The 22594-nt window shown below is 39.6% G+C and overlaps 5 protein-coding genes across 6 annotated transcripts; 3 read left to right on the top strand and 2 right to left on the bottom strand.

The window, feature by feature from the left end:
• Nucleotides 1-184: 184 nt before the first annotated feature.
• Nucleotides 185-5905, top strand: ankrd29 (ankyrin repeat domain 29). 2 transcript variants are annotated; one of them, XM_008407407.3, is made up of 10 exons: nt 185-389; nt 1827-1937; nt 2887-2985; nt 3407-3505; nt 3633-3731; nt 4033-4131; nt 4454-4552; nt 5048-5143; nt 5245-5343; nt 5418-5905. In XM_008407407.3, the coding sequence occupies exons 1-10, from the start codon at nt 324-326 to the stop codon at nt 5499-5501; spliced, it is 951 nt and encodes a 316-aa protein (XP_008405629.2). In that variant the 5' UTR covers nt 185-323; the 3' UTR covers nt 5502-5905. The 2 variants fall into 2 exon arrangements, with proteins under 2 accessions (XP_008405629.2, XP_008405630.2); XM_008407408.3 differs by lacking the exon at nt 185-389 and having other exon boundaries at nt 1937-2046.
• Nucleotides 5906-6981: 1076 nt separating this feature from the next.
• Nucleotides 6982-12345, top strand: LOC103463808 (vacuolar protein sorting-associated protein 4B-like). Its single transcript, XM_008407406.3, has 11 exons — nt 6982-7162; nt 7826-7937; nt 8035-8179; nt 8430-8488; nt 8568-8687; nt 8778-8934; nt 9054-9202; nt 9339-9420; nt 9542-9761; nt 11421-11561; nt 11639-12345. Exons 1-11 carry the CDS (start codon nt 7142-7144, stop codon nt 11738-11740), a joined length of 1308 nt encoding a protein of 435 aa, XP_008405628.1. The 5' UTR covers nt 6982-7141; the 3' UTR covers nt 11741-12345.
• Nucleotides 12343-16396, bottom strand: plekhb2 (pleckstrin homology domain containing, family B (evectins) member 2). The gene is made up of 8 exons (XM_008407405.3): nt 16223-16396; nt 15574-15624; nt 15286-15438; nt 15080-15182; nt 14489-14528; nt 14083-14166; nt 13571-13685; nt 12343-13474 (listed from the first exon to the last, which is right to left on the bottom strand). The coding sequence occupies exons 2-8, from the start codon at nt 15608-15610 to the stop codon at nt 13338-13340; spliced, it is 669 nt and encodes a 222-aa protein (XP_008405627.1). The 5' UTR covers nt 15611-15624; nt 16223-16396; the 3' UTR covers nt 12343-13337.
• Nucleotides 16397-17248: 852 nt separating this feature from the next.
• ing5a (inhibitor of growth family, member 5a) lies at nt 17249-21171 on the top strand. Its single transcript, XM_008407404.2, has 8 exons — nt 17249-17396; nt 18690-18761; nt 18899-19065; nt 19217-19328; nt 19427-19523; nt 19619-19754; nt 19858-19919; nt 20001-21171. The coding sequence occupies exons 1-8, from the start codon at nt 17360-17362 to the stop codon at nt 20038-20040; spliced, it is 723 nt and encodes a 240-aa protein (XP_008405626.1). The 5' UTR covers nt 17249-17359; the 3' UTR covers nt 20041-21171.
• On the bottom strand, nt 21118-22572 carry cep19 (centrosomal protein 19). The gene is made up of 2 exons (XM_008407403.3): nt 22241-22572; nt 21118-21777 (listed from the first exon to the last, which is right to left on the bottom strand). The coding sequence occupies exons 1-2, from the start codon at nt 22368-22370 to the stop codon at nt 21431-21433; spliced, it is 477 nt and encodes a 158-aa protein (XP_008405625.1). The 5' UTR covers nt 22371-22572; the 3' UTR covers nt 21118-21430.
• Nucleotides 22573-22594: the final 22 nt, after the last annotated feature.

Raw genomic sequence — 22594 nt, 5'->3', positions numbered from 1 at the left:
GAGGAACTTTTGATTTGTGACTTGACTGGTGCAATTCTAAAGGAAAATAACAAAAAAATAAAGTGCAAAATTATACTACTGTTTAAAAGTTCAAATACGTCTACCTTGAGTTTGATCTTAATACTTGGGAGAAGAAGTGGATACTTTTTTTTTCCCAGCTGTATTCTGCAGCGCCCTCTGGTGGCGGTGTTTCCTCCTTGCGGGGTCCACTGCAGAGGCTGAGCTCTGCTGACTCGCTCCCGCTGTTATTATGATGTCCGCGACGGGGCAACACCCAAGCACGGTGCGGCAAAACAGGCAAATTACGCGCAGCATCGCGTCTAATGAGTGAGTGCGCATCACGGGAGCGCCATGAGTCACGACTGAGGTCTGCAAGGATGTCTTTCAAGGTAAAACGCAGCTTTCTCCATCCATCTTTGCCCGGGCAGCCTGCCTGAAACGGCCTGTATCGTCACGGGACACACGGCAGCAGCAGCTGCTGGTCAAAAGCAGACTGCTGTATAGTCAGGATTTGTTTAATGACGTGATGTGTTTAAGTATAAAGGAAATAGAGGTTACATTATACTGACTCCCAACAGTGTAGCACATGTCTGGGCACAATAGCTGCATTAAATGGCTCACGAGTCTTTGACAAATACATCTTGGGTGTTTATGAACAATCCTGACTGTTCAGAGAATACCGGCGGAGAAACAAAACTTCTAAGTTATTCCTCGTTTTATCAATTGTACTTTTGTTGGTTTCCTATGAGACAGACGTTATTCATCTCTTTAAGTGGTGGCAATCAATGGTTCTTCACTGAGCTGAACCGGGATGCATCTCTCAGGGTCTGCGCGATGTTTAGAGTTGTTCCCGTTTGTAAAGATACAGTACATCTCCTGCTTTGTTTGTTCGTCCTTTTTTAGTTTTTTGATAAAAATGGAAAAAAAAAATTCTCCATTTCCCCTTGTTGTTTAAACACACACTGCACAAATTTGTGTTATGGTCAAGGACAAGGACTGGACAGAAAATAACCAAAAGCTGTCCATATATAACAGTTGAAGGACATTCAGAAACCTGACTAGCACTACTTCAACATAGTAAAAAGCAACTGTCCAAGAAATTACTCAAAAAATATCTGGTTAAAAGGCCAGTCAAGTGTTGAATAATGATCAGAATATTTAAAAATGACGTAATCAATCAGGCAAAAATGCAAAGTTATGTCCAAATTCTGGTATTTTAATGACTAAAAGAAATTAATGCAAATAAAATATTGAGAGGTAGAAAAACAAAACTTTAGCGCAAACAAGAAGTTGTGCTTTAACTCTAGGTGTGTTTGCATCTCATGGATTTTTTTTATTTTTTTAATTCTAGTGAAGTTTCTCACTTTAGGTAGAGTGAGCAGAAGTTCTTCTCAAGAGCAATACTTTATAAAAAAAATATATTACTCAAGGAAAAGTAAAAAGGACAGCCTAGTGAAACTACTTCTATGGGGTTCTATTTGTGCCAAAAAATATGCTCATTTGCTTAACATATTTTTGGAACAAATTGAACTCCATAAAAAAGTACTCCCCCCCCCAAAAAAAAGTAAAAGTAACTGAATTTTAGGTTGAAGAGTTAGGCTTACCCAAAAAAACAAAAGTTTGGGGTTGCCTAGAGACCACTGATCTGTCTTTATGGGTTCTAACCTCTCAGTCACACACAGACACAGCGACCTGTGTGTGTAGCATCTACTCTTAGTGGTGACACCGAGTCGCACACCACAGCGGTCCCTGTCTGCTGTCAGAGTGTGTAATGCTATAATGGTGGTTTCAGTGTGAGCGGTTGTTGTGTGCATTTACCCCCGCAGAAGGAAACACCCCTGGCTAACGCCGGCTTCTGGGCGGCCAGGAAGGGAAACCTGGCTCTGCTTCAGCTGCTGCTCAACAGCGGGCGAGTGGACGCCGACTGCAGAGACAGTGTACGGATCCTGCATGCCCCCCGGCCGTTCAGCCGCAGGCTTTAACCGTAAACCGCCAGAGATGCAGAGAGCATCGAGCGCTACCTCTGTGAAGCATGTGCTTGTGTTTGTATGTGTATGCTATTTTTTTTATTTATTTTTTTTTAGTTTGCATATTATGAATTTATCTGCATCTTAATATTGCAGTTCTCTTATCACCAAGATTTTTAGTGGGGATTTTCTTCTTTATTGCAAATGCATGATTTTTTTTATAGGTTTTGTCTTTGTCTTTTCTTTGTAAGAAAAAAAAGTACATTCTCACTTAACACTTTTAAACACCAAGGTTATTAAGTATTTTGCATACAAGACAAGCAGACAGTAAAAAACAGGAATGTGAAAAACAAATAATAAACAGTTTGACAAAAAATATCTTATAGATATTCCCAATGCCTGAATATACAGAATTAAAAGACACATACACATAATTCTTTTCACTGTATGACTTTTCTTGCATTAGGTTAGTTAAAAATATTAAACTGCTTAATGCCACAAAATTAGGATAACAAATATTTTAAAGATTTATTTATTAATGTCTTCAAAATCAAAAGTTTACACACAGTATAACCTCTTCCTCAGCCCATTTGATGATGTCACCGCTTTGAAAACTTCTGATAGGTTATTTGACATATTTGAGTTAATTGGCTACACCCGGAACACACTGCTATCTTGTTTGACACGATGGGAAACAAGAAAAATTTGGTCGAATTTAACTTCAGACAATAAGAAAAAAATGCGTAAACCAAAAATAAATGCCAAAGTATTTGGGAACCTCACACGTGACAGGCGCTGAAGAAGGAGCAAAATCTGTACATTGCAGCCATTTTTAGTACTGGTGCCAGATTATGAATAAATACAACTTTCTGCAGGGTTGACTAATTGTATGTTTTGTTTTGTTTTTTTGTTATTGCAGTATGGAACGACTGCGCTGATGGTGGCGTCGTACAGCGGCCATTTTGAGTGCGTCAAAGAGCTAATTATGCAAGGAGCAGACATTAATTACCAGAGACAGGTAGATGTGCTCCAGGACACATTACTCACAATAGTTGTTGACAATAGAGGAATTTTCCTCAATAACTATTATCATCAGGAAACTATCACTGCTGTTTTCGAAATTCTCCACTCACCTATTCGGCACACAATCAAAGAAAACGTGTATATTTATAGAGTAACACAGTGATTTCTGTTCCTGTAAGTTAAGGTTTTTGTTGTTTAGATTTCAGATCTAACTATAACATATGTGTAGAATGTGCAGGTCTTTTGGAGAGCTGTTTGATGTGCTTCATGAAAAATATTAACTAATATCAATTGTGAAGCAAAAGGAAAAATGTCTTGTAGTGATCAACTTTCACTAAAAAAAATACCGAAGTCTTGAGTTGACTAATAGGGTAGTAGTCCTCCATGTAAACAGCTGTGTCTATTTTTATCCTCAGACAGGTTCGACGGCCTTGTTCTTCGCCTCGCAGCAGGGACACCATGACATCGTGAAGCTGCTGTTTGAGTTCGGCGCCTCCACCGAACTACGGACACAGGTTCGACGTGAAAAACGCCGGGCGATGGTTCACCCAGTTACCAAGAATACATCTAGGCGTTTTTGCGTTCTCCATTTTAAGCTTATGCGTAACCTTCATGTTGCTTTTTTTCATGCCTCGCTACCAGGATGGCGGCACAGCTCTCACCGTTGCCTCGCAGTACGGACACTCGACAGTGGTGGACGTCCTGTTGAAGAACGGAGCCAACGTTCACGAGAGGCTAAACGTGAGATCTGCATCTACAGGCCTGTCTCTCCTCAGACAGTCACACATGGCTGATCTGTTCTGTATTCTGCCTCCCTTTGTGTCAGAAACCTGATGGTTAGTTGATCTCAGTGCAGCAGGAATCCCGTCTCTCTGGTTTTTCCCCAAACTGCTGAGTCAGTCATGAATCACCTTGAGCAGGACTAGCATGTGCCACAAACAGCAACAACCTTACTGTGCAAAAATGTATCTAACGAGCTAATTATTGGTGTATTTACAATGAGTTTTGCCTCTGCTGTTCTTATTTTATTTAATTTTTTCAGGATGGAGCTACACCGTTATTCCTCGCTGCGCAGGGGGGTCATGTGACTGTGATTCGTCAGCTGCTGGCTTCTGGCGCCAGGGTGAACCAAGCAAGGGAGGTAATGCCCCCCGCAGGCACAAATCACTTCACATGCCTACACTTGTCACCTATAAATCTGTTTTAGTTCTCTCTGTCAGGTTACTGTTTGTCGCTCAGCGTTCACGTTTTGCGATAATTCTAATCTCAGCGCTTCATCTTCCACTATGACCAGCTTCACAGCACACAATGTAGTTGAAACGCAGGCAAGCGAAAAGCCTGACGTCCACCAGTAACCAGGAGATTACGACCTAAACAGATGTCTCCTTCAACCTTGTAGTTCTAAACGTGTAAACGGTGTGTGTTTTTCTCCACGGCCTCCTAACCCTCCATCTCTCTCCCAGGATGGCACTGTACCCTTGTGGATGGCAGCTCAGATGGGACACAGTGAGGTGGTGAAGGTCCTTCTGCTACGCGGAGCAGATCGGGATGCTGACAGATTAGTACGTTAATCCTCGTATGATAGTCACTTCAGATTGGATTGGAGAGTTGGATGAAATTATTTTACCTTATTAGTATTATTTTATACGTTTCATATGCTAAAGGAATTACAAAATGAGTAAGTGAAGGTCCTTTAATTAGTATTTATATAACTGAAATGCCTCAAATTTTCATATCTCAATCAGCCAAAAAAACAAAACAAAAAAAACTGTTATTTGTGGTTTCAGACAGACGATTTGATAAATCTAAGAATTGTGTTTAAGCTGTATCAAATATGATTCATATTCCTGACAAACAATGAAACAGCATTGAGTTCAGTGCTGAAGTGGCGCTAACTTCAATTCTTACAAAATAAATAGCGTTTTTGCTGACATTTCACAAAGAATCTCACACAAAATTCAAAGTTGCAGTATTTTGGTGTCAAATTTTACTTTTTATTTTTTTGTAGTTGAAAGCAGCTGAAGCTGATTTGTCTATTTGGTCTCTCGACTTTCAAGGATGGATCGACGGCGTTATTCAAAGCAGCGCTGAAAGGACACAACGGCGTCGTCGAGGAGCTGCTGAAATTTTCTCCTGCGCTCGGCCTTCTCAAGGTTAAGAATCTTCTAGCTCTACCTGCAAGATCATCTTTAATTTACGATTTACAACTAAATGAAAGATAATAGAGCAGGTTCCCTCCTTGTTGTGTCTCCAGAATGGCTCCACCGCCCTTCACGCTGCCGTCATGGGTGGGAATATTCGGACTGTACTTCTGCTGCTCGGAGCCAACGCCAATCCCGCTTTACCCAACGAGGTAACACTCCTAACTTTGATGAGAAACCGAACTAATAGACACGCCCGGATCATGTTGTGCGTTCTGTTTCGCAGCATAACGAACTCCCCGCCGATCTCACAAAGAGCGATCGCATCCTGAGGGTTTTACGGCAGAAAGCTGTGAACGGAGACAGTTGATGAAAGCCCGGACTCTCCTCCTTCACGCCGGACTCTCGCATGACGACGCGTCGTGAGGGGGTGGGAAGAACCACGTCAACGGTGTCGAATCTGCTCAACGGCGACATGTACTGTACACGGTGCTTGGTTAACAATAGTGGCTGAAACAAAGCTGTGAAAAGCTGAACAAACTTGAACTGAATGTAAGATAACACAGACATCTATTGGCCTTCTCTATGCTGTTTTTTTCCTCAGCACACATTTATTTGTTTACCTCTGATGATAGAGGAATTATGGATATTTTGCACACTATTTATTGGCCTTTTCAATAAATGTTATAAATGCACTATCAGTCTCTGGCATCTGGTTCTAAGATGGCAGGCCTTGTAACAGGACACAACAATAAACAATAACATGTCGTAACACATTGTGTAACCAGAATGTTTCATTTGTTATGAGGGAAATTTTCAATTTAGTTTATTTGTATATCGTCATATATAATCTAGTTTCTAATCCAGTTATCTACTGATCATCCTGTGAATCTGTCACTCACTTTACAACAATGCTAGAAGAACTGGGTGCTAGGCGTACTTTATATAGGTAAGAGGAGGAAAAAAGAATACAGAGAGCTTAAAAAGGAAACTAAGGATGTGCTGTGGGATAAATGAATCGATTCGAGCACAGTTAAAGGCGGAAAGGACTCCATGAGGTTTATGCAGTATCTGAGTTGAGAACAAAAAGAGTGTCAGCTCTGACTTCTGACTTCAAAACTTAATACCAAAGGAGGGAGAAGTGCAAAGATATTTACAGAAAACCGTGGGAAACTGAAGTCTGTTCCTGCAGCTGCAAAGCAACATCTCTGGCAAACAAGCTTCAGAGTGAAGACATAACATAACCTTAAGTCCAACGCTGTCATAAGACTTCAGCATGTAATAACATTTTCAGTCATGCTCTTCAAAATAAGACAAAGACACACTGGACCAAGAGTGCTTTCTATGTGGAAAAATGGAGAAAGAAAGAAAAAAAGAAATACAAAGTCATTAATATTAAATTATTTAAGCTAATTATTTTTAGACACTTCTTGGTATAATTTCGTTTATATATTTTTATTTTTATTATGTTGCCATTGTGATTTTTTTATTTTATTTGTTAAATTAGCTATAAAAATGCTATCTACATCTACTCCCTTTATTACTAGCACACATAGTAACTTGTAACAGGTTCATCACATCTAAGCACAGGAGGAGATGTTACTGCCTGGAACAGGAGTCTATTGGAAACAAGTCCAGATGTCGTCTAATTAACAACTTTACAAAAGAGTAAAAGTTCACCCGGACCTTTTGGCTTCCTTTCAATATATTTATGAATTATGACATCGGTGTTTTATTCCAGCAATGACTCAGTATATTCAAGAACGTACAGGAAACTAAACGGGAACGTCGAAAAAGAAACGTCAAGAATGACAGCTTGGTCACGTGAGCACCGCGGAAGCAACACTCGAAGTTCAGATGCGGAAGAGAGACAAACCTTTGGGATGTTTAGCGACTAAAAGTGCTCTGAATGTAACTCTTAAGTAACCGGACACAAGAGGAGAAAAGAGCCACAAGTTTTAATATTTAATCCCTGCGCACCCGGACAGGTTTCAGCGACAGAAGCGGCTAATGGCGGGCGGAAATTTACAGGTAAGTGACAGACTTTTAAAAACAATGACGTGACTCACCTGGAAGCCGATACGACGCCTTATTTAGCTCAGCTTTAATAAACAAACTAATAAACACGCTTTTATTTTTCTTTTAAATTGAGCTGTTTTGTCACAAAAAGTTCGTAACGGCGCACTTTTCACTCATTAGTATACATAGGTAATGTTTTTAATTATTTAGAATGTGATGACTTGGGAAGTTAGAACATTTTAAAGGGAAAATACACAAGTCCTGTACTGCTAGTGTCAGTATGATGTCAATTTGTGGCTCTGAACATTGCTGTCTTTTATTCTGCTTAATAAATAAAAAACATGCTGTGATATTTAATACTACTTCTCTGAAAAGTTGAAACGGAACAAATCAAAAGTAAATCCAATGATTACTTAATTTTGTAAGCCCCTTATTAAATAGCGCATAATATTAGCATGATAGCTGATAAACTATATATAGATTTTTGAAAAAAAAAAAAAAAAAAACCTTTTTGAAATCAGCACGGGCATCACAGCTAAAAAAAGAAAGGAAAGGACAAGGGCGTGTTTACCACTGAGTGACGTCACTTATTTATTAGCAACCCTGGTTATGTTGGCATGTATTGAACGTTTCCAAACTTCTTTATCAATTTCCTGTCCTATTGTTTGCCTTTAGAAAGCTATTGATCTGGCCAGCAAGGCGGCACAGGAGGACAAAGCCAAGAACTACGAGGAGGCCCTCAGATGTTATGAGCATGCCATACAGTACTTCCTACATGTTGTCAAATGTAAGGAACCTCCGTCCTTCCCCTCACTCAGCTGCGCAGAATTCGATTTTTAAATTTTTTTTTTTTTTTATTGTGACTTTCTGTGTTGTCGCTGCAGATGAGGCACAAGGCGAACGAGCGAAGCAGAGCATCAGGGCAAAGTGTGCCGACTACCTGGATCGAGCCGAGCAGCTGAAGGTTTACCTGAAGCAGAAGGAGAAGAGTCCTCCGGCCAAACCTGTCAAAGAGTCCGGTGACAAAGGGTGAGAGATGTCAACAAATCAGAAATAAACTGATATTCAGCTGTGTCTGTTGCTGGTGTAAACACTTCTTTTTGTTTGTTTTTACTAAGAAAGAAAGTAAACTACTTAAAAACTACTGCAATTGTCTGCTTACTTAAGTATTTGTTTGTGTCCTGATGATTTATTGTTTCCTTGACAATCAAAATTATATCAAAAGCTTAGGAAAGTGGAACTGAATCTTATTATTCCCTGATTTTTGCTATATTTTTAGGAGTGAAAGTGATGATGGGGAAGATCAGGAGAAAAAGAAATTCAAAAATCAGCTCTCAGGTGAATGAAATTATTGTATGATTGAATTCTGAGAAATGCTTTAACTGAATATAGTGACTGAAATCATCTCCTTTTCCAGGTGCCATTGTAATGGAAAAACCAAATGTGAAGTGGAACGATGTTGCGGGACTGGAAGGAGCCAAGGAAGCCTTGAAAGAAGCCGTCATCCTCCCAATCAAATTCCCTCATCTGTTCACAGGTATCAGCACAAGAAAATAAGCAAACAAAAAAAAAAAGAGCTGCAGACGTATGGTCTGTTTCTAGCTCCGTACTGCGTGTGTTTTTGTAGGCAAGCGCACTCCGTGGCGGGGAATCCTCCTGTTTGGTCCTCCGGGAACAGGGAAGTCCTACCTGGCCAAGGCGGTGGCGACAGAAGCCAACAACTCCACCTTCTTCTCCGTCTCCTCCTCTGACCTGGTGTCCAAGTGGCTGGGGGAAAGCGAAAAGTGAGGTTCTGGTTTTCGGGGTGACGATGACGAGAAATTGAATGTGTAGAGGTGGGGGGGGGGGGGGGGGGGGGGGGACAAAAGAAAACGGTCCCACTGTTGTCATTTTCTGCTTCTAGACTGGTAAAAAACCTGTTCGCTTTAGCGCGGGAACACAAACCGTCAATCATTTTCATCGACGAGATCGACTCCCTCTGCGGCTCGAGGAGCGAAAACGAGAGCGAGGCCGCTCGCAGGATCAAGACGGAGTTCCTCGTTCAGATGCAAGGTGAGCAAGAGGACGCTTGAGTGCAGCTAGTCAGAGCTAACTAAAGAAATGTTTCGTTTTTCTGTGAGCAACCCTTACTTCCTTCGTCTTTAATTGCTTATTTTTCATCATCGTTGCCACATTTTTCTCCCGCCAGGCGTTGGGAACGACAACGATGGGATCCTGGTCCTGGGAGCCACAAATATTCCTTGGACGCTAGACTCGGCCATCAGGAGAAGGTTAGCTTAGCGCCAATTCTCCCCGTCGCCTTTGAGGCTTTATCGGAGCTGGCTGTCGTCCAGATCGTCCGGACGCCGAAGGTCTCGTAATGGTTTACTGAAGCTTTTGTTCTGGTGCCAGGTTTGAGAAGCGGATCTACATTCCTCTGCCGGAGGAGCACGCCCGCTCCTTCATGTTCAAGCTGCACCTGGGCTCCACCCCCAACGGGCTGACGGACAACGACTTCGTCACTCTGGGCAAGAAGACAGACGGCTACTCCGGAGCAGACATCAGCATAATTGTCAGGGATGCCCTCATGCAGCCCGTCAGGAGGGTTCAGTCAGCGACTCACTTCAAAAAGGTAAAAAAAAAAAAAACGCCTTCCAGCTGGAAAAACTTCTTTTGGAATGAGTTTTTTCCTAGAATTAGAAGAGTTTGAAAGAGTTTTTTCCTGCGTTTTATCAATAAACAGAGTGAAAAATAAATCGGGGAAAATATTTAAAGTTGGCTTCATGCACAGAAAACGATTGAATGCCAGCATAATAAACTGTTTTCAAAGCAGTTTCTAAGTAAATGGTCCAGATCGTAGTGAGGAGTTAAAGTTGTGTCAGATATTTTGATGTGTTTGGGTTTTGACTGCTTCAGTCAGCTAGCTGCCTCTTTTAATAGACATCATAAACTCACTGTAGTCTAAAAATAAACGGTGACACAGTTGATTTCTATCTGGAGAACATAGTCTGAAGGTTGTCCCAAGTTATTAACTCATTCACTAATCTCTACTATAAAGTTCTGGCTTTTTTTTTTATTGGCAGCCCTGGCAAAGATGTGTAAAAGGCCTTTAAAAAGTTCATCTTTATTTGCGTTAGCATAATCTTACGCTGAGTGATTTAGAAAACCTTTAATTTGAATACATTTGTTCAGTTTTGGGGAAGACTATCTTGTGAAAAAATAAAATTATTGCCTGGTGAACCATTTCTGTGTTATTTTGGTCTGTTGTCTTGCTGAAAACATTTACAAATCACTGGTAGTAATTATAATTTTTAAAGTTCTTGGAGGCTTTGAAAGAGCAACAGAACTGCAGCGTCACAGATCCTCTACAGTCCTAAACAGTGGGGATGAGGCGCTTTCCTAAATACTGCTTGTTTCCTACATGCCAAACTTACCTGCAGTAGTTGTTGGCGAAAAGCTCAATGTGTTGTGAAGATTAAAGGAGTTTAAAGATTTAACCAACTAAAAAAAAAACACTGTAAAGGAAGTATATTTTGGTTAAATTTATTTACGAGATTGCACCAATAACTGTGCTGGTTTAAAACATCTTTTTCTCACCATGTTGTTTTTTTCCTCACTGAACAAACATAGTCATAGAAAAAGTTAACAATTTTTCTAAAGTATTCAATATCATAAGGCGCTAATTTAAGGGAAATTCTGTACACATCTTGACCAGTGGTATACTTTGCGTCAGTACAGACGAGCACTATGTCAGGAAATAAAAAAAATAATTCCCAGTTGAGTGACATGCGCTCATGGATTTGCATTTGGTTGCCTCAGTTTCAGTCTCTGTGTGCTTGGATTTGTTTCACAGATATTATTATTATTCTGTTAGAGTTCAGTCAATAGGTTCCTGTTTGAGTTCAGGGAAGTTAGAAAGTGGAGTAAATTTTCAAAGGATTTGCACGTTCGTGTCTTTACCTCACTGTAACAGTTGAAATGTGGGCTCTGCAGTCCCTGAATATAATAAAATAAATCAAAGCTGATTATGGGTGAAAAGGATCTATAAATATAACAAAATAATAGCAATTCTTTCTAATTTGATTTACATGTTAAAAGGACACAAATGTACAATACATGGATGTCCAATGGGATTTTAGTAATATGATAATCCACATCAGTCTATACACCCAGCTGTGCTTCCCTTCAGTTTCCTCATAGAGCTGTAACCTTAAGAGAGGCAGGTTTTCTTTTTTATCTTCTGTCCATTCAAACGCTTTGATAAAACTTTTGTCCTATTCTACATTTTAAGGTTCGCGGATCCCCGTTTAACAACCCCGACATTGTGGTTGACGACCTGCTGACGCCGTGCTCACCCGGAGATCCCAACGCCGTAGAGATGACGTGGATGGAGGTTCCTGGGGAAAAGCTGCTGGAGCCCATGGTGTCCATGGTAAGAAACCAAATCAGTGCTTTTAATTTACTATATTGATCAGATTGAGCTGGACCTGCTCCCTGCTCTCTGTGCAGGCCGACATGCTCCGGTCTCTGAGCAACACCAAGCCCACGGTCAACGAGCAAGACCTGGACAAGCTGAAGAAGTTTACGGAAGATTTTGGTCAAGAAGGCTAATCTGCTAAATAAGGAAGTTTGGTCTTTTTTTTTTCTTAATCAATTATACTTCATGTGCCAATCTTTTGGCCTGTTGAATCTTAGAAATGGACACTTCGTGAGGTTTCTAGAATGTACCTGAGAGTTGTCATCTGTTGTTCCACTGAAGCCAGTGTTTACGAATATACCGACACGTCTTTGCACCTTTTCAACACTACAGACATCACCACGTATAAAATGTATTTTTTGTTTTGCACCAAATAAACTTTGCTTTAAAGTTTACTTTTATGACTAGAGGACTGTTTAAATCTACATATGTTGCCTCTGTTTTGATTCTTCTCAGGCTTTTGGGTTTTGTTGCTTCTAAAATGAATTACGGTCTGTTTAAAGAAGCTTTTTCAGCAGTTTCCGTGTTATGTATGTATGTGTACATCCGATTTCTTCATTATGATGTTATTGTAGATATAGTTGGTCATGTTTTGTTCGGTGTGTTTAAGCGGTGACTTTTTGGGGGGTCAAAATGTTTAGATTTTGTCGATGTATTTTTAAAATCTGAGGTCATTTCTTGCATCTTCTCGTGTTCTGTGAACAAGACTCAGGGTTAAATAAACAGAATGCAAAAGCAATGTGAATATATTTATTTGTTAAAATAACATCTTGATTTAATCAGTACATCCGAGTCCGATTAAGTCACACCTTTAAACATGCTTAAGAATTGCTAAACAAAGTAACTACTGTTATGCTATTAGAGAAAATGAGTTCTCTTTAACATTTCTTAGGCTCTATAAAATGTTATGGAAGAGGCTGTTTGTGGAGATTAAATCACATACATTTAGGTTTTTAAAACAGAAATAACCTTTAACTCAACTGTTTGTGCACCAAACATGAAAACATCAATACAAACAAATCAAAACAGGAGGTAAGGTTCAGCAGCTGCCACTGAGTCAACAAAAGAAAATTAAAAAGACCAAACAATACATTGAAACAGAGGACTGCAGAAATTCAGTGTCCCTTTAAACTTCAGGCTAATGAGACTGCGCCTTCATACTTGGTGTCCTTTTTCAACAAGCAAAACAATGCAAACCAACATTTCTCCAAATGACTAAGATGCTACAGGGAAAGTATGTATTGATTTAGTGCATCCAGTACCTAAATCCCAATCTGACTCAAACACACACAAAGCCAGGGGCGCACTGCAGATCTGTGACTAAAGAAAAGGGAAAGTAAACAAAGGTTACAGTACAAAAGAAAAAGGTTCATTCATTTTGCAAATATGAAAGGCCAACTGTGTGTGAATCTGAAGCAAACTGGATAAAGCGACATGCACATGATAAATGATCTCATAAATAACGGTCCGGAGAGAATAATCCTTATGGTTTTGGTTAAAGATATTTCAACACATCACGAAAGAAGCAAAAACACTGCCTGGGAGTATCGGAAAGTGCTAAAAAGTATTTACTAGGTCATCCACTCTGTCTGTCACAGTCATGTCTCATTGATGTAGTCCAACGGAGGACACACTTCATTTGAAATCATGTGACTGCACTGACAAGAGCGCACACTGTAAGCTGTAAATACAGGAGGAGCTGGGGGGAAACGGTTAGCGACGCTTGACCAATTAGAAGACGGAGAAGAGCGAGCTGATTGCCAGACCGGTGGCTGCTCCGGCGAGCATGCCCAAAGCCACGTCCCCCGCTTCGCCGCGCGGCCGCTCCTGGATGATCACGTGGTTCACTTCGGGGGCAACGTATCCACCTGAACAACGCGACAAATTCATGAATTAATCCTCCACGCCGCAGCCAAAAACTTAATACAGCTGCTGTTATTCAGAGCAGGGTTGAGTTTATTTACCTTGATATTGATATGGATAAGCAACAGCGTAGGGTCGCCCATCGCCGGAGTATATAAACTGTGTGGGATGAGCAGGAGGAGCGGTGTAGTCTCCGTATGGGCCTGGAGCATAAACCTGGGAAAAAAGAAAAAATCCCACATGAGGCTTACAGATACAGATGAACACTTCCGCAAAGTCTCCACTAGATGGCAACAAAACGTAGCTTTTAGCAAATGAGCTGCTTTTAAAGGAGCTGTTTTATGAGTTGTACAGACACATAGTGCTACTTTACAGCAAAATCAAATAACTATGTTAACTTCAGTTGTCATAAAAACATTATAATGCTCAAACAAGTCGATTTTACATAATACCGCCCCTTTAAGTTTTCGCTGGGTTTGTTCATTTTCATTGTAGAGTCTGAACGAATTAAGCTAAACCAAAAAAAATATATATATATATATAAAGTGCAGTGTCAGAATATGGATAACGCTTTCTATTTTCCAGTCGTGTTGTCGTCGGTTACTCCTTTTACCTGTGGCTGGGCGTACTCTGAGTAAGGAGGAGGAGCAGATGCCACAACTTCCTGCGCAAAGCCAATCTGAGGAGCAGCTACCACCTGTGAAACATCAAACAACCAAATAAATGAGACTTAATCAGTTTACCAGCAATACTGAGCTACTTGCTAAGACAGATGCAACAAAGCAAGCACACTCATTGAAGGTTTTGGAACCGGGAAACTGGTGAGAGGTTATGAGAAATCAATGAGCTCAAGGAGTATGATTGGAAGAATTCCCGTTTCTATCTTAATTTGTTATTAGATTAGTAGAGAAGGAAAATATGAGAACTGTCTCACATTGCACAAGTAAAATGGAAAACTACAAATAGAAATATGAGACCTTGCACGCAAAAGATTTTCTTTAAACGTACAAAGCACTCACCGTGTTTATTCTGGCATCCTGCAGTGCCATGGTCCATGCTCTGCAGCCAGGAAGAGAAACCACATTAATGTCAGGTTACCCAAATTCTACACACCTAAACATACAATTAAACCCAAAATTATTAACCTTCCTGACAAAATTAAACATGAAATTATTTTCAATCAAAAGGTTTGTTTCTGATAGGAAATGATAGGCATCTCTTAAAAAATTATTCAAACTGGCGTGTTGAAAATCATTTATACCCGTATAAACAACTGGTAGAATTGGCACTACACCAGTCAAACTCTTCTGATGATTGCTGAGCAGCTTTTTGCATGTTTTCACTGCTATTTTGATTATTTGTGTCTGGTTATGAGCGCCATGTCTTTGAGGTTTAAAGGCCTCTTTGCCTTTAAACCTCTAATCTTCAGCTTTCTCCAAAAATTTTCTGACAGAAAATCTTTGGAGAAAGTCACTCCAAAAGATGAATTATACTTAAAGTCAGAATAAAAGGTTACGTTAGACCTAAATATGCCTGGGATATGGATAATTTGGGGCCGAGTGTCAATTAATAGCTGACATAATAACTGGACAGTACATTTGCTGGCTTACAAGGCATCATCTGCACTGTCTGCACACAAGCTGATGACCCGCCCGTCTCTGCACACGATCTGGAACAATGCGTCACGCGCTTTCCCATCCGGTGGGTTCAGCTCTGGAAGGAAGTACAGAAACACAAAACAATGTCAAAACAACACTTCTTGGCCATCTAATGAGACAAAAAAACAAAACAAAAAAAAAAAAACATGTGACAATACCCTGACAAGCAGCAGAGCCGCGGATGTTAATGCAGTGGACTCTCATGTGGATGTCATCCTCCATGTCACGCCGCTCCTGATCATTGTAGAATACCAGGCGTCCGTCGGCCCACAGGTCAAACCAGTTTCTTTTCCACCGCCGTAGGATGGTGCCTTCAAAATAAACATTAGAATTGTATATTTTTTTTTATTATTGTTATTTATCAGGCCGTGTTTCTACAGATATACATTTTTTTCTGTGCTACTTAACTGCTGATTTGCAAATGGAAAGTTTTAAAGTTTGCTCACTTTGTCTATGGAGCCAGCCACTTTTTACCACAGCCATCTCAGAGGAGACACCTAGAGAGAGCAAAAAATTGTAAATATTATTACAGTGTGTTTCTCAGAACTCCAGAGGCTGGTAACAGGGTGGGGCGTGTCTAAGATGAACCTCGTGAGTGGTAAAACAATTACCAAGTTCACAACGATGTCTATAGGAATCTACAGCATTAAAAGAAAACTAATTCCTGATGGATTAATGTAATGATTTAGCACTTATTTTTGCATATATCTTATAAATTAATATAAGCTAACCATGGTTGAGGCTATTGGTTTAAAGATATTGTTGACTTTGTATGAGATCAAGAATATATTCCAACTGAAGTTGAATAGCAACCTTGTATTTTTACGTCGACTCTCAGGGTTCCCCAGCTTAACACATTAAGGAATGGAAAGCAAGAAATTGGTAATATGATATTGGTAAGGAGAACATGAGGTAGAAAAATGTACACAGAACTAAGTGTAAGAAGTGGACTACATATTTTGCTAGTTGCTTCCTGTGAATAGCTAGAAATTAGCAGACATGTTAGCGCGAGTTTAAACTGTTTATAGTAACGTAAACACTCCGACTATTCACTCTTATATGACGTTAAAATGTGTTTTTGGTCTAAATACTTACTTGAGTCCTTAAATGTTTTGGACGCGATAACCTTTCTTGAGGATACCGAGAATGCGGAAGTGATATGCACAATAACACGATGTGTTGCTCGGAGGAGGAAATGTCTGACCGTTCAGCAAAGTGGACACATCGGAAATATCCGTTATGTCTTCGGTCTTTGGTTCGCGTTAAAGCCCGCCCAGAGAAGCATCTTCGCGAATCAACAGTCTCTGTGGAGAGGGCGGTGTTTGTTTTCAATGACGTCATCTATCAGCTGACCGCGGTGGAAAATGCCAGCAAAGGAAGTGAAGGTGCGTTTGGTTATTGTAACCTCCTGTTCCAGGTGCACACAGGTCTAGGATGAGCAGTGACATTTTCTTTTTTTTCTTTTTATAGATGTCTCAAGATCATTGTTTAACGAACTGCGTAAGCGTTGTGATGATGTCAAACAATCAATAAACTACAAAAGGTATTTATATGTTTTCAGGAATAAAAACAAAGATTAATAATTTATGGTAGCAAGACTTTGCCAATTTTTTTTCTTGAAATTATTCTATCTTAATCTAATGGTCTTTCCGAAATATGTTTTTAAATGAATTTCAAATTTATTGACATTTATCCCTAGGTCCAAGGCTGTGATTGCATATTAATTATAAAAAAATTGGTTATTTTAAAAATTCATAAATTATCATTCTATAATGTGTTTTATTGCACACAGTTTTTTTTTCTTCTCCAAAACAGATTATTAGAAAGAGATGATGAGGGCTCGTATTAGTGGAAAATAAAATATTTTTTTTAATTTTAATGACCATTATTTATTTATTTATTATTATTATTTATTTATTTTTTTTATTTAAATAAAATGCGTCAAGTCATTGTCTTGGCGGTTTAAAGTTGTATGTTTCTTATTTATTTATAAGATACATAAATAAATACGTTTGTTTGTTTATACTTGTATCATACGAATAAGTTTTGAGAACAAAAAATAGCACAATAAAGAAAACTTGCATATATTTGTTTTGTTTACAACCGAACTGTGAAACTCGTATCGCCACGCCACCTACTGACGGCCAACCCTATAGTACAAAACAAACGCTCCCAGTGACTAACAGTTAGCGTGCTAACGAGAGTACGCAGAAGCTAAATAGATATCCCAAAATGGCAACGGCAATTTACTTGGAGCATTATCTTGACAGTGAGTATTATAAAACGAAATGTACCATGATTAACATTGTCACGTTAAAGTTTGTTTGAGGTTTAGTTGTATCTATTTATTTATTTATCTATCGAAGGACACGCTCGAGGGACTAGAGGTAGATTGCAGTACAGGTTCGTTAGCGAATAGCTCGCTTGCTAACAGTAGCGTTGTTCCGATGGAAATAAAGCAGCATAAATTGTCACTTCATAATGCTCAGTCTGCTGATGTAAAGAAACGAAATTAAATTGGTCGTATTAAACGGTTCACAACGTAACTACTTTACAACACGGATTATTTTTGCATTTGTAAAATAAACAACAGAACGTATTTAAAGATTGAAATTGGAAAATAATTTCTAATATTTTCCCCCCCGTCAACATATATTTTTGGTGTCTTATAAACGTTCGGGTTTTTACTGTTAAATATTGCACGATGTATGTGCAACCTGTTGGGAGACCGCGTTTCCCGTAACTGTTTAGGCGCCGGGGGGGGCGGGGTGTTTGAAGTAGCGCCCAAACTGAGGCAGTCCGAAGCGGAACCCAGTTCCTTTAGCGCCCCGAAACCAACAGAGTCGCTGTGTAAATCCAACATCGTGATAATGTAAACCAGTACGCCATAACTGCATGTTAGTTCATGACGTATGTGTGCTGGACAAAAATGTTTTCCTTCAGTAAATTCAGCAAAACAAATCATATTTACCATGTCTGAAAAGATAAGAAAATAGCAACTAACATAGCACTTAAAAATCCTTATCTGAACTATTGTTTTTTTTTTGCCCCTGATGCAGGCGAATCTGTACGTTTTTCCGCTTATAGATGCGTATTTGTGTTGTGGGATCAGTAGTTTTAAATGTGCTCAAACTCTAAATGTCAAAGGTGCTGAAATATTAAGAAATGATGCAATTTGCTTTATTGGAGTCACACTCAAACTGACATGCGAAAAAATAAATATATTATGCAGTAAACTTTAGTAAATGAATAAATTGACATTTTATTGCTGAGGATTTTTAACACCTATTTGAATTATTTATTAATCTAAATATAATCTGGAAATGGACTGTATGTTGGGCTGAAATTATGGTAACGTTATAAAATAATAATGTTAAAATTTCCTGACCAAAATCTCACTTGTTTTGATCATTTTAATTGCTGATTTCAATTAAAGTAGCCCACTAATTTCAGCCTAATGAGCCAAAACTGTTACTTTTACCTGTCAATCAATATTGGTTTATTTATGTACATTTTTTATATAACATTGCATATTAATATTATTCACTAATCCTCTGTCTAGGTATAGAAAATCTACCATGTGAGTTACAGAGGAACTTCACCTTGATGCGGGACCTGGACAACAGAACCGAAGGTCATCATGTTCTCTGATCATTTAAAAATGTTTATTTTTTGGTGCCATTTTAAATCGGTTGCTTTTGAATTTGCGTAACTGTGGTGGCATCGGTGGGGTTCACCTGTCTCTCCAACAATCCCCTGTCGTTTTTGCAGAAAAGAAAGGCGAGATCGACAAGCTGGCGGAGGAGTACATAGCGAATGTGAAGAACCTCGCCTCGGAGCAGAGAGTGGAACACCTGCAGAAGATCCAGAACGCCTACAGCAAGTGCAAAGAGTTCAGTGATGACAAAGTCCAGCTTGCCATGCAGACGTATGAAATGGTCAGTCTGAACACACATTTCCAAGAATTCACCCAACTTCTTCCTTTCGATATTTATTTATCAGTTGTTCTGGTAGATTTTTATTTTTTTTTTTTTATCGTTTACCTTTATTTGTTCGGACTTAAACATTCAGAACATTTCTTTCCCGCAGGTGGATAAACATATCCGCAGACTGGATGCAGATCTGGCTCGGTTTGAGAACGAGCTGAAGGAGAAACTAGAACTGAGCGGCTATGAAAGTGCAGACGGAAGAGCGCTGAAAAGTAAGTCGGGTAACCAGAAGACTTTTCCTGTGAGTCTGCATGACGAGTTTTATTCTTATGAGCAATTTTTTTTTTTTTTTGCTTCTTCTTCCCCGCAGAGAGCGAGATGCGGAGCCAGAGAGAGAAGCGTGGGTCCAGGGGTCGAGGAAGGAAGGGCTCCGACGAAGATTCTCCCAGAAAGAAGAAGAAGGCCAGGTAACTCGGCCCGTCGGCTCAGGATTTGCCACATCTCTGAGGTTTTCTGTTTGTGTTTGTGAGCCGTGGTGCATGAGTTGCGTTGATGCTTTCAGTCCGGACCTGAGCGACACCCTCCTGCCGATGCAACCGTCAGACGTTTTGGACATGCCGGTGGACCCCAACGAGCCGACGTACTGCCTGTGCCACCAGGTCTCCTACGGAGAGATGATCGGATGTGATAATCCTGATGTAGGTTTTCAACCTTTTTTTTTTTTTAAGTACTTATCCTTATCTCTGTTCTAAATTAATCTGAAACCATCTGCAGGCTGATTTGATTTTCCTGTCGTTTCAGTGTCCCATCGAGTGGTTCCACTTTGCCTGTGTCGACCTCGCCACGAAACCAAAAGGAAAATGGTGAGACTTGAACTTCCTAGCAGACATTAGGTATTGATCCAGTAACTCTCTGAACATTTGTCCTTCCTCTTTCCCCTTCAGGTTCTGTCCGAGGTGCACTCAAGACAGGAAGAAAAAATGAGATTTTTCTTTCAGGAATGGCACCCTACTTTTGTGTTGTTGGCGTCACTAAATAGTCTAGTTTGTATTTTGTTTCAGCAATACTCCGTTTTAAAAAGACGACTTGTACAACTTTCCTTAACAACCTTATCCAGTTTTGGTGTAAAGCTACTTTTGTGACATATATCCTCACCAGCTTTCCCCATGTTCCCTTCCCTCTTTAAATTTTAGCACATCCGTCTCTTGTCTTGTAGCTTTAAATCAAATTGTCATACAGTACATTTACTGTGTTGTCCGGGTATTGTCAGAAAGTCTCTCCTTTTCGAGCAAGAAGATGTAAATACTATCTTGACTAACGGAGTTGCGGATCCAAGATCGTTGCTTTAGCATACTTGAAATGTCGGTTTTATAAACAACTATTTTTTTAAAAAACAAATTAACGAGCCTGCTGAGAATTACATTTAAAACACCTATATATCCTTACGGAAACAACGGTGGTTAAAAAAAAAAAGAAAGAAAAAAAAAAAGGAAGTCAGATTTAGTTTGTCGTTACTACCTCTTTAGGGTTTTACATTAGAACCGCATAAATGACTGCAAGTGACAGAGTGATATTACAATCAGCGTAAACCAAACTGGCAAAGGAGAAATGTAAACTGAAAATTTCAACACAAGCCTATGACATTTTTGAATGTATCGTGGTACTCATGGTCAGTTGTTGTCTTCTGTCACCTGAATGAGGTATTTAAGCACTTTGAAAGAGATCGTTGCCCCCGGAGACGTTTGATACAGCAGGCGTTTTAAAGACGTAGTTTCTCATAGCCAACTTTTGCTATTGAATGTCTGTCGTTTTCCTGGCTTGTACAACTGTAGGGGAAAACGCCGGTTCTCCACGTCGATCCATACATGGACAAATATATCATGTATTTTGTATTGAAAATATATTTTGTAGACAAATTATTCCAAAGAGATATTTGTGTTGCGTTTAAATCCCGGTGACTCAAGATGTAATTTAATAGAACTTTAGCAGCTTCTTTCGTATTTGACTGTGAATATCCTTCATTTATGTGTAAACCACAACAATAAATAAAACCAAAGTATGTATTTTGTAAAATTCTTGTATTTTAAAACAAATAAATTTCAATTATTAATCCTATGTTGTTCAGTTGTTAGCGTGACATGTATGCTTTCTAAAACACAGGGCTGTTTAGTTGGATATTATCTGCCGTGTCTGAGCTTATGCAGAAATGTCTGCTGGAGTGTTTATGTTGTTTATCTCCACTAATTACAGTGGATACAACTGGAAATGGGACCCCAATTTAAATTCCACTCGAGCTCTCCTACAATCTTGGGCCAGCCCTGTGTCCAGGAGAAAGACGGCTTTATTTTGACTTGCTGTTAACGCGATCAGAGTTTCAAAAGCCCTCATCTGATTCTTCATCCCAGCTGCACTTGTCTTGCTTGGATTTGTCAAACTCCACCTCCAGGTCGTACACAAAGTCCGGGTCATCTTTCTGCTTGCGGTTCCTCTCGAACAGTGTGTCCATCTGTCCCTTTTTGCGAGCCAGTTCCTCGTCATCCAGTTTGTTCAGGTCCTCGTCAGGATCCAGCTGGAATGAAGCGAGGCTGTTCTCCAGACCCAGGCCCTGCATGTGATCTCGCAGGATGATGTGGAGTTTCTCCAGCTGGCTTAGGGGCACTTGGTCCAGATAGCCCCTGTGCCTTGGGTGGTTTTTCAGTCTTTCAGCAGCCATGCTGCAGTCTGGAAGTCAGAGATCATATCAAGATTTTTAATTCAATGGAGGCAAATGCATAGCAACAGCTATGCTATGTAACAGTCAAACCTCTCCAGGGTTGTTTTGTTTGTTTGTTTGTTTTTAAGCTGGTAGACACGATCCAAAACACAGCTACCACTGCAGTGAAAAACACTTAAGTTTGTGGTTTTAACATATTTGTGAAAAGGTTCCTGGGGTAGGAATACTTTTAAATTGCGCTATTATCATAAGGATGGGAGAACTGTTTCATTTGCAGATTATTGCATCTATTTTTGGACCCAGGAACTTTTTTTTTTTATATTTAAATTCATAACAGATGGAGAGATTGAAGCATGACTCATTTTGATCACTTATTGAGTCAGGAAATTGACTCAGTAAGTGTATTCATTACACTGCTGCTGAAACTAATGCCCATACTAACTATATAACTGCTGAAAAATATTGTCTTACCAGAATATTTGGAGAAATTTCGTATAGGTATGATTCTTTTGCGTATCTTTTTGGTGTCAGTGTGGATATAAACCAGAACTATAGACGGAGGATTAAATTGCACTCCGCACCGCTTTGCTTCAAAGCCCATTGCCTTCCGTTTTCGATAAAGATGGTTAAATATGTCCTTTTTCTGAGGTTTATAGTTTGAAAAGAAATGATTTAATCCATAATAGCTGTAATGTTGCCCACTAAATTGAAAACGAAGAGAAATGGATAAAGAATTAATTACAGGACCTTTCAAGGGAAGCGTTACCAAGGAGCCTTACATTAGGCCAAGATTTTGGTAAAGCCTGTCCAAAAATATTTTTAAAA

The sequence above is a fragment of the Poecilia reticulata genome, chromosome 4 (assembly GCF_904066995.2).
Source record: "Poecilia reticulata chromosome 4, P_reticulata-male-v2, whole genome shotgun sequence".
NCBI lineage: Eukaryota > Metazoa > Chordata > Actinopteri > Cyprinodontiformes > Poeciliidae > Poecilia > Poecilia reticulata.
This window is presented reverse-complemented; position numbering and strand designations above follow the sequence as displayed.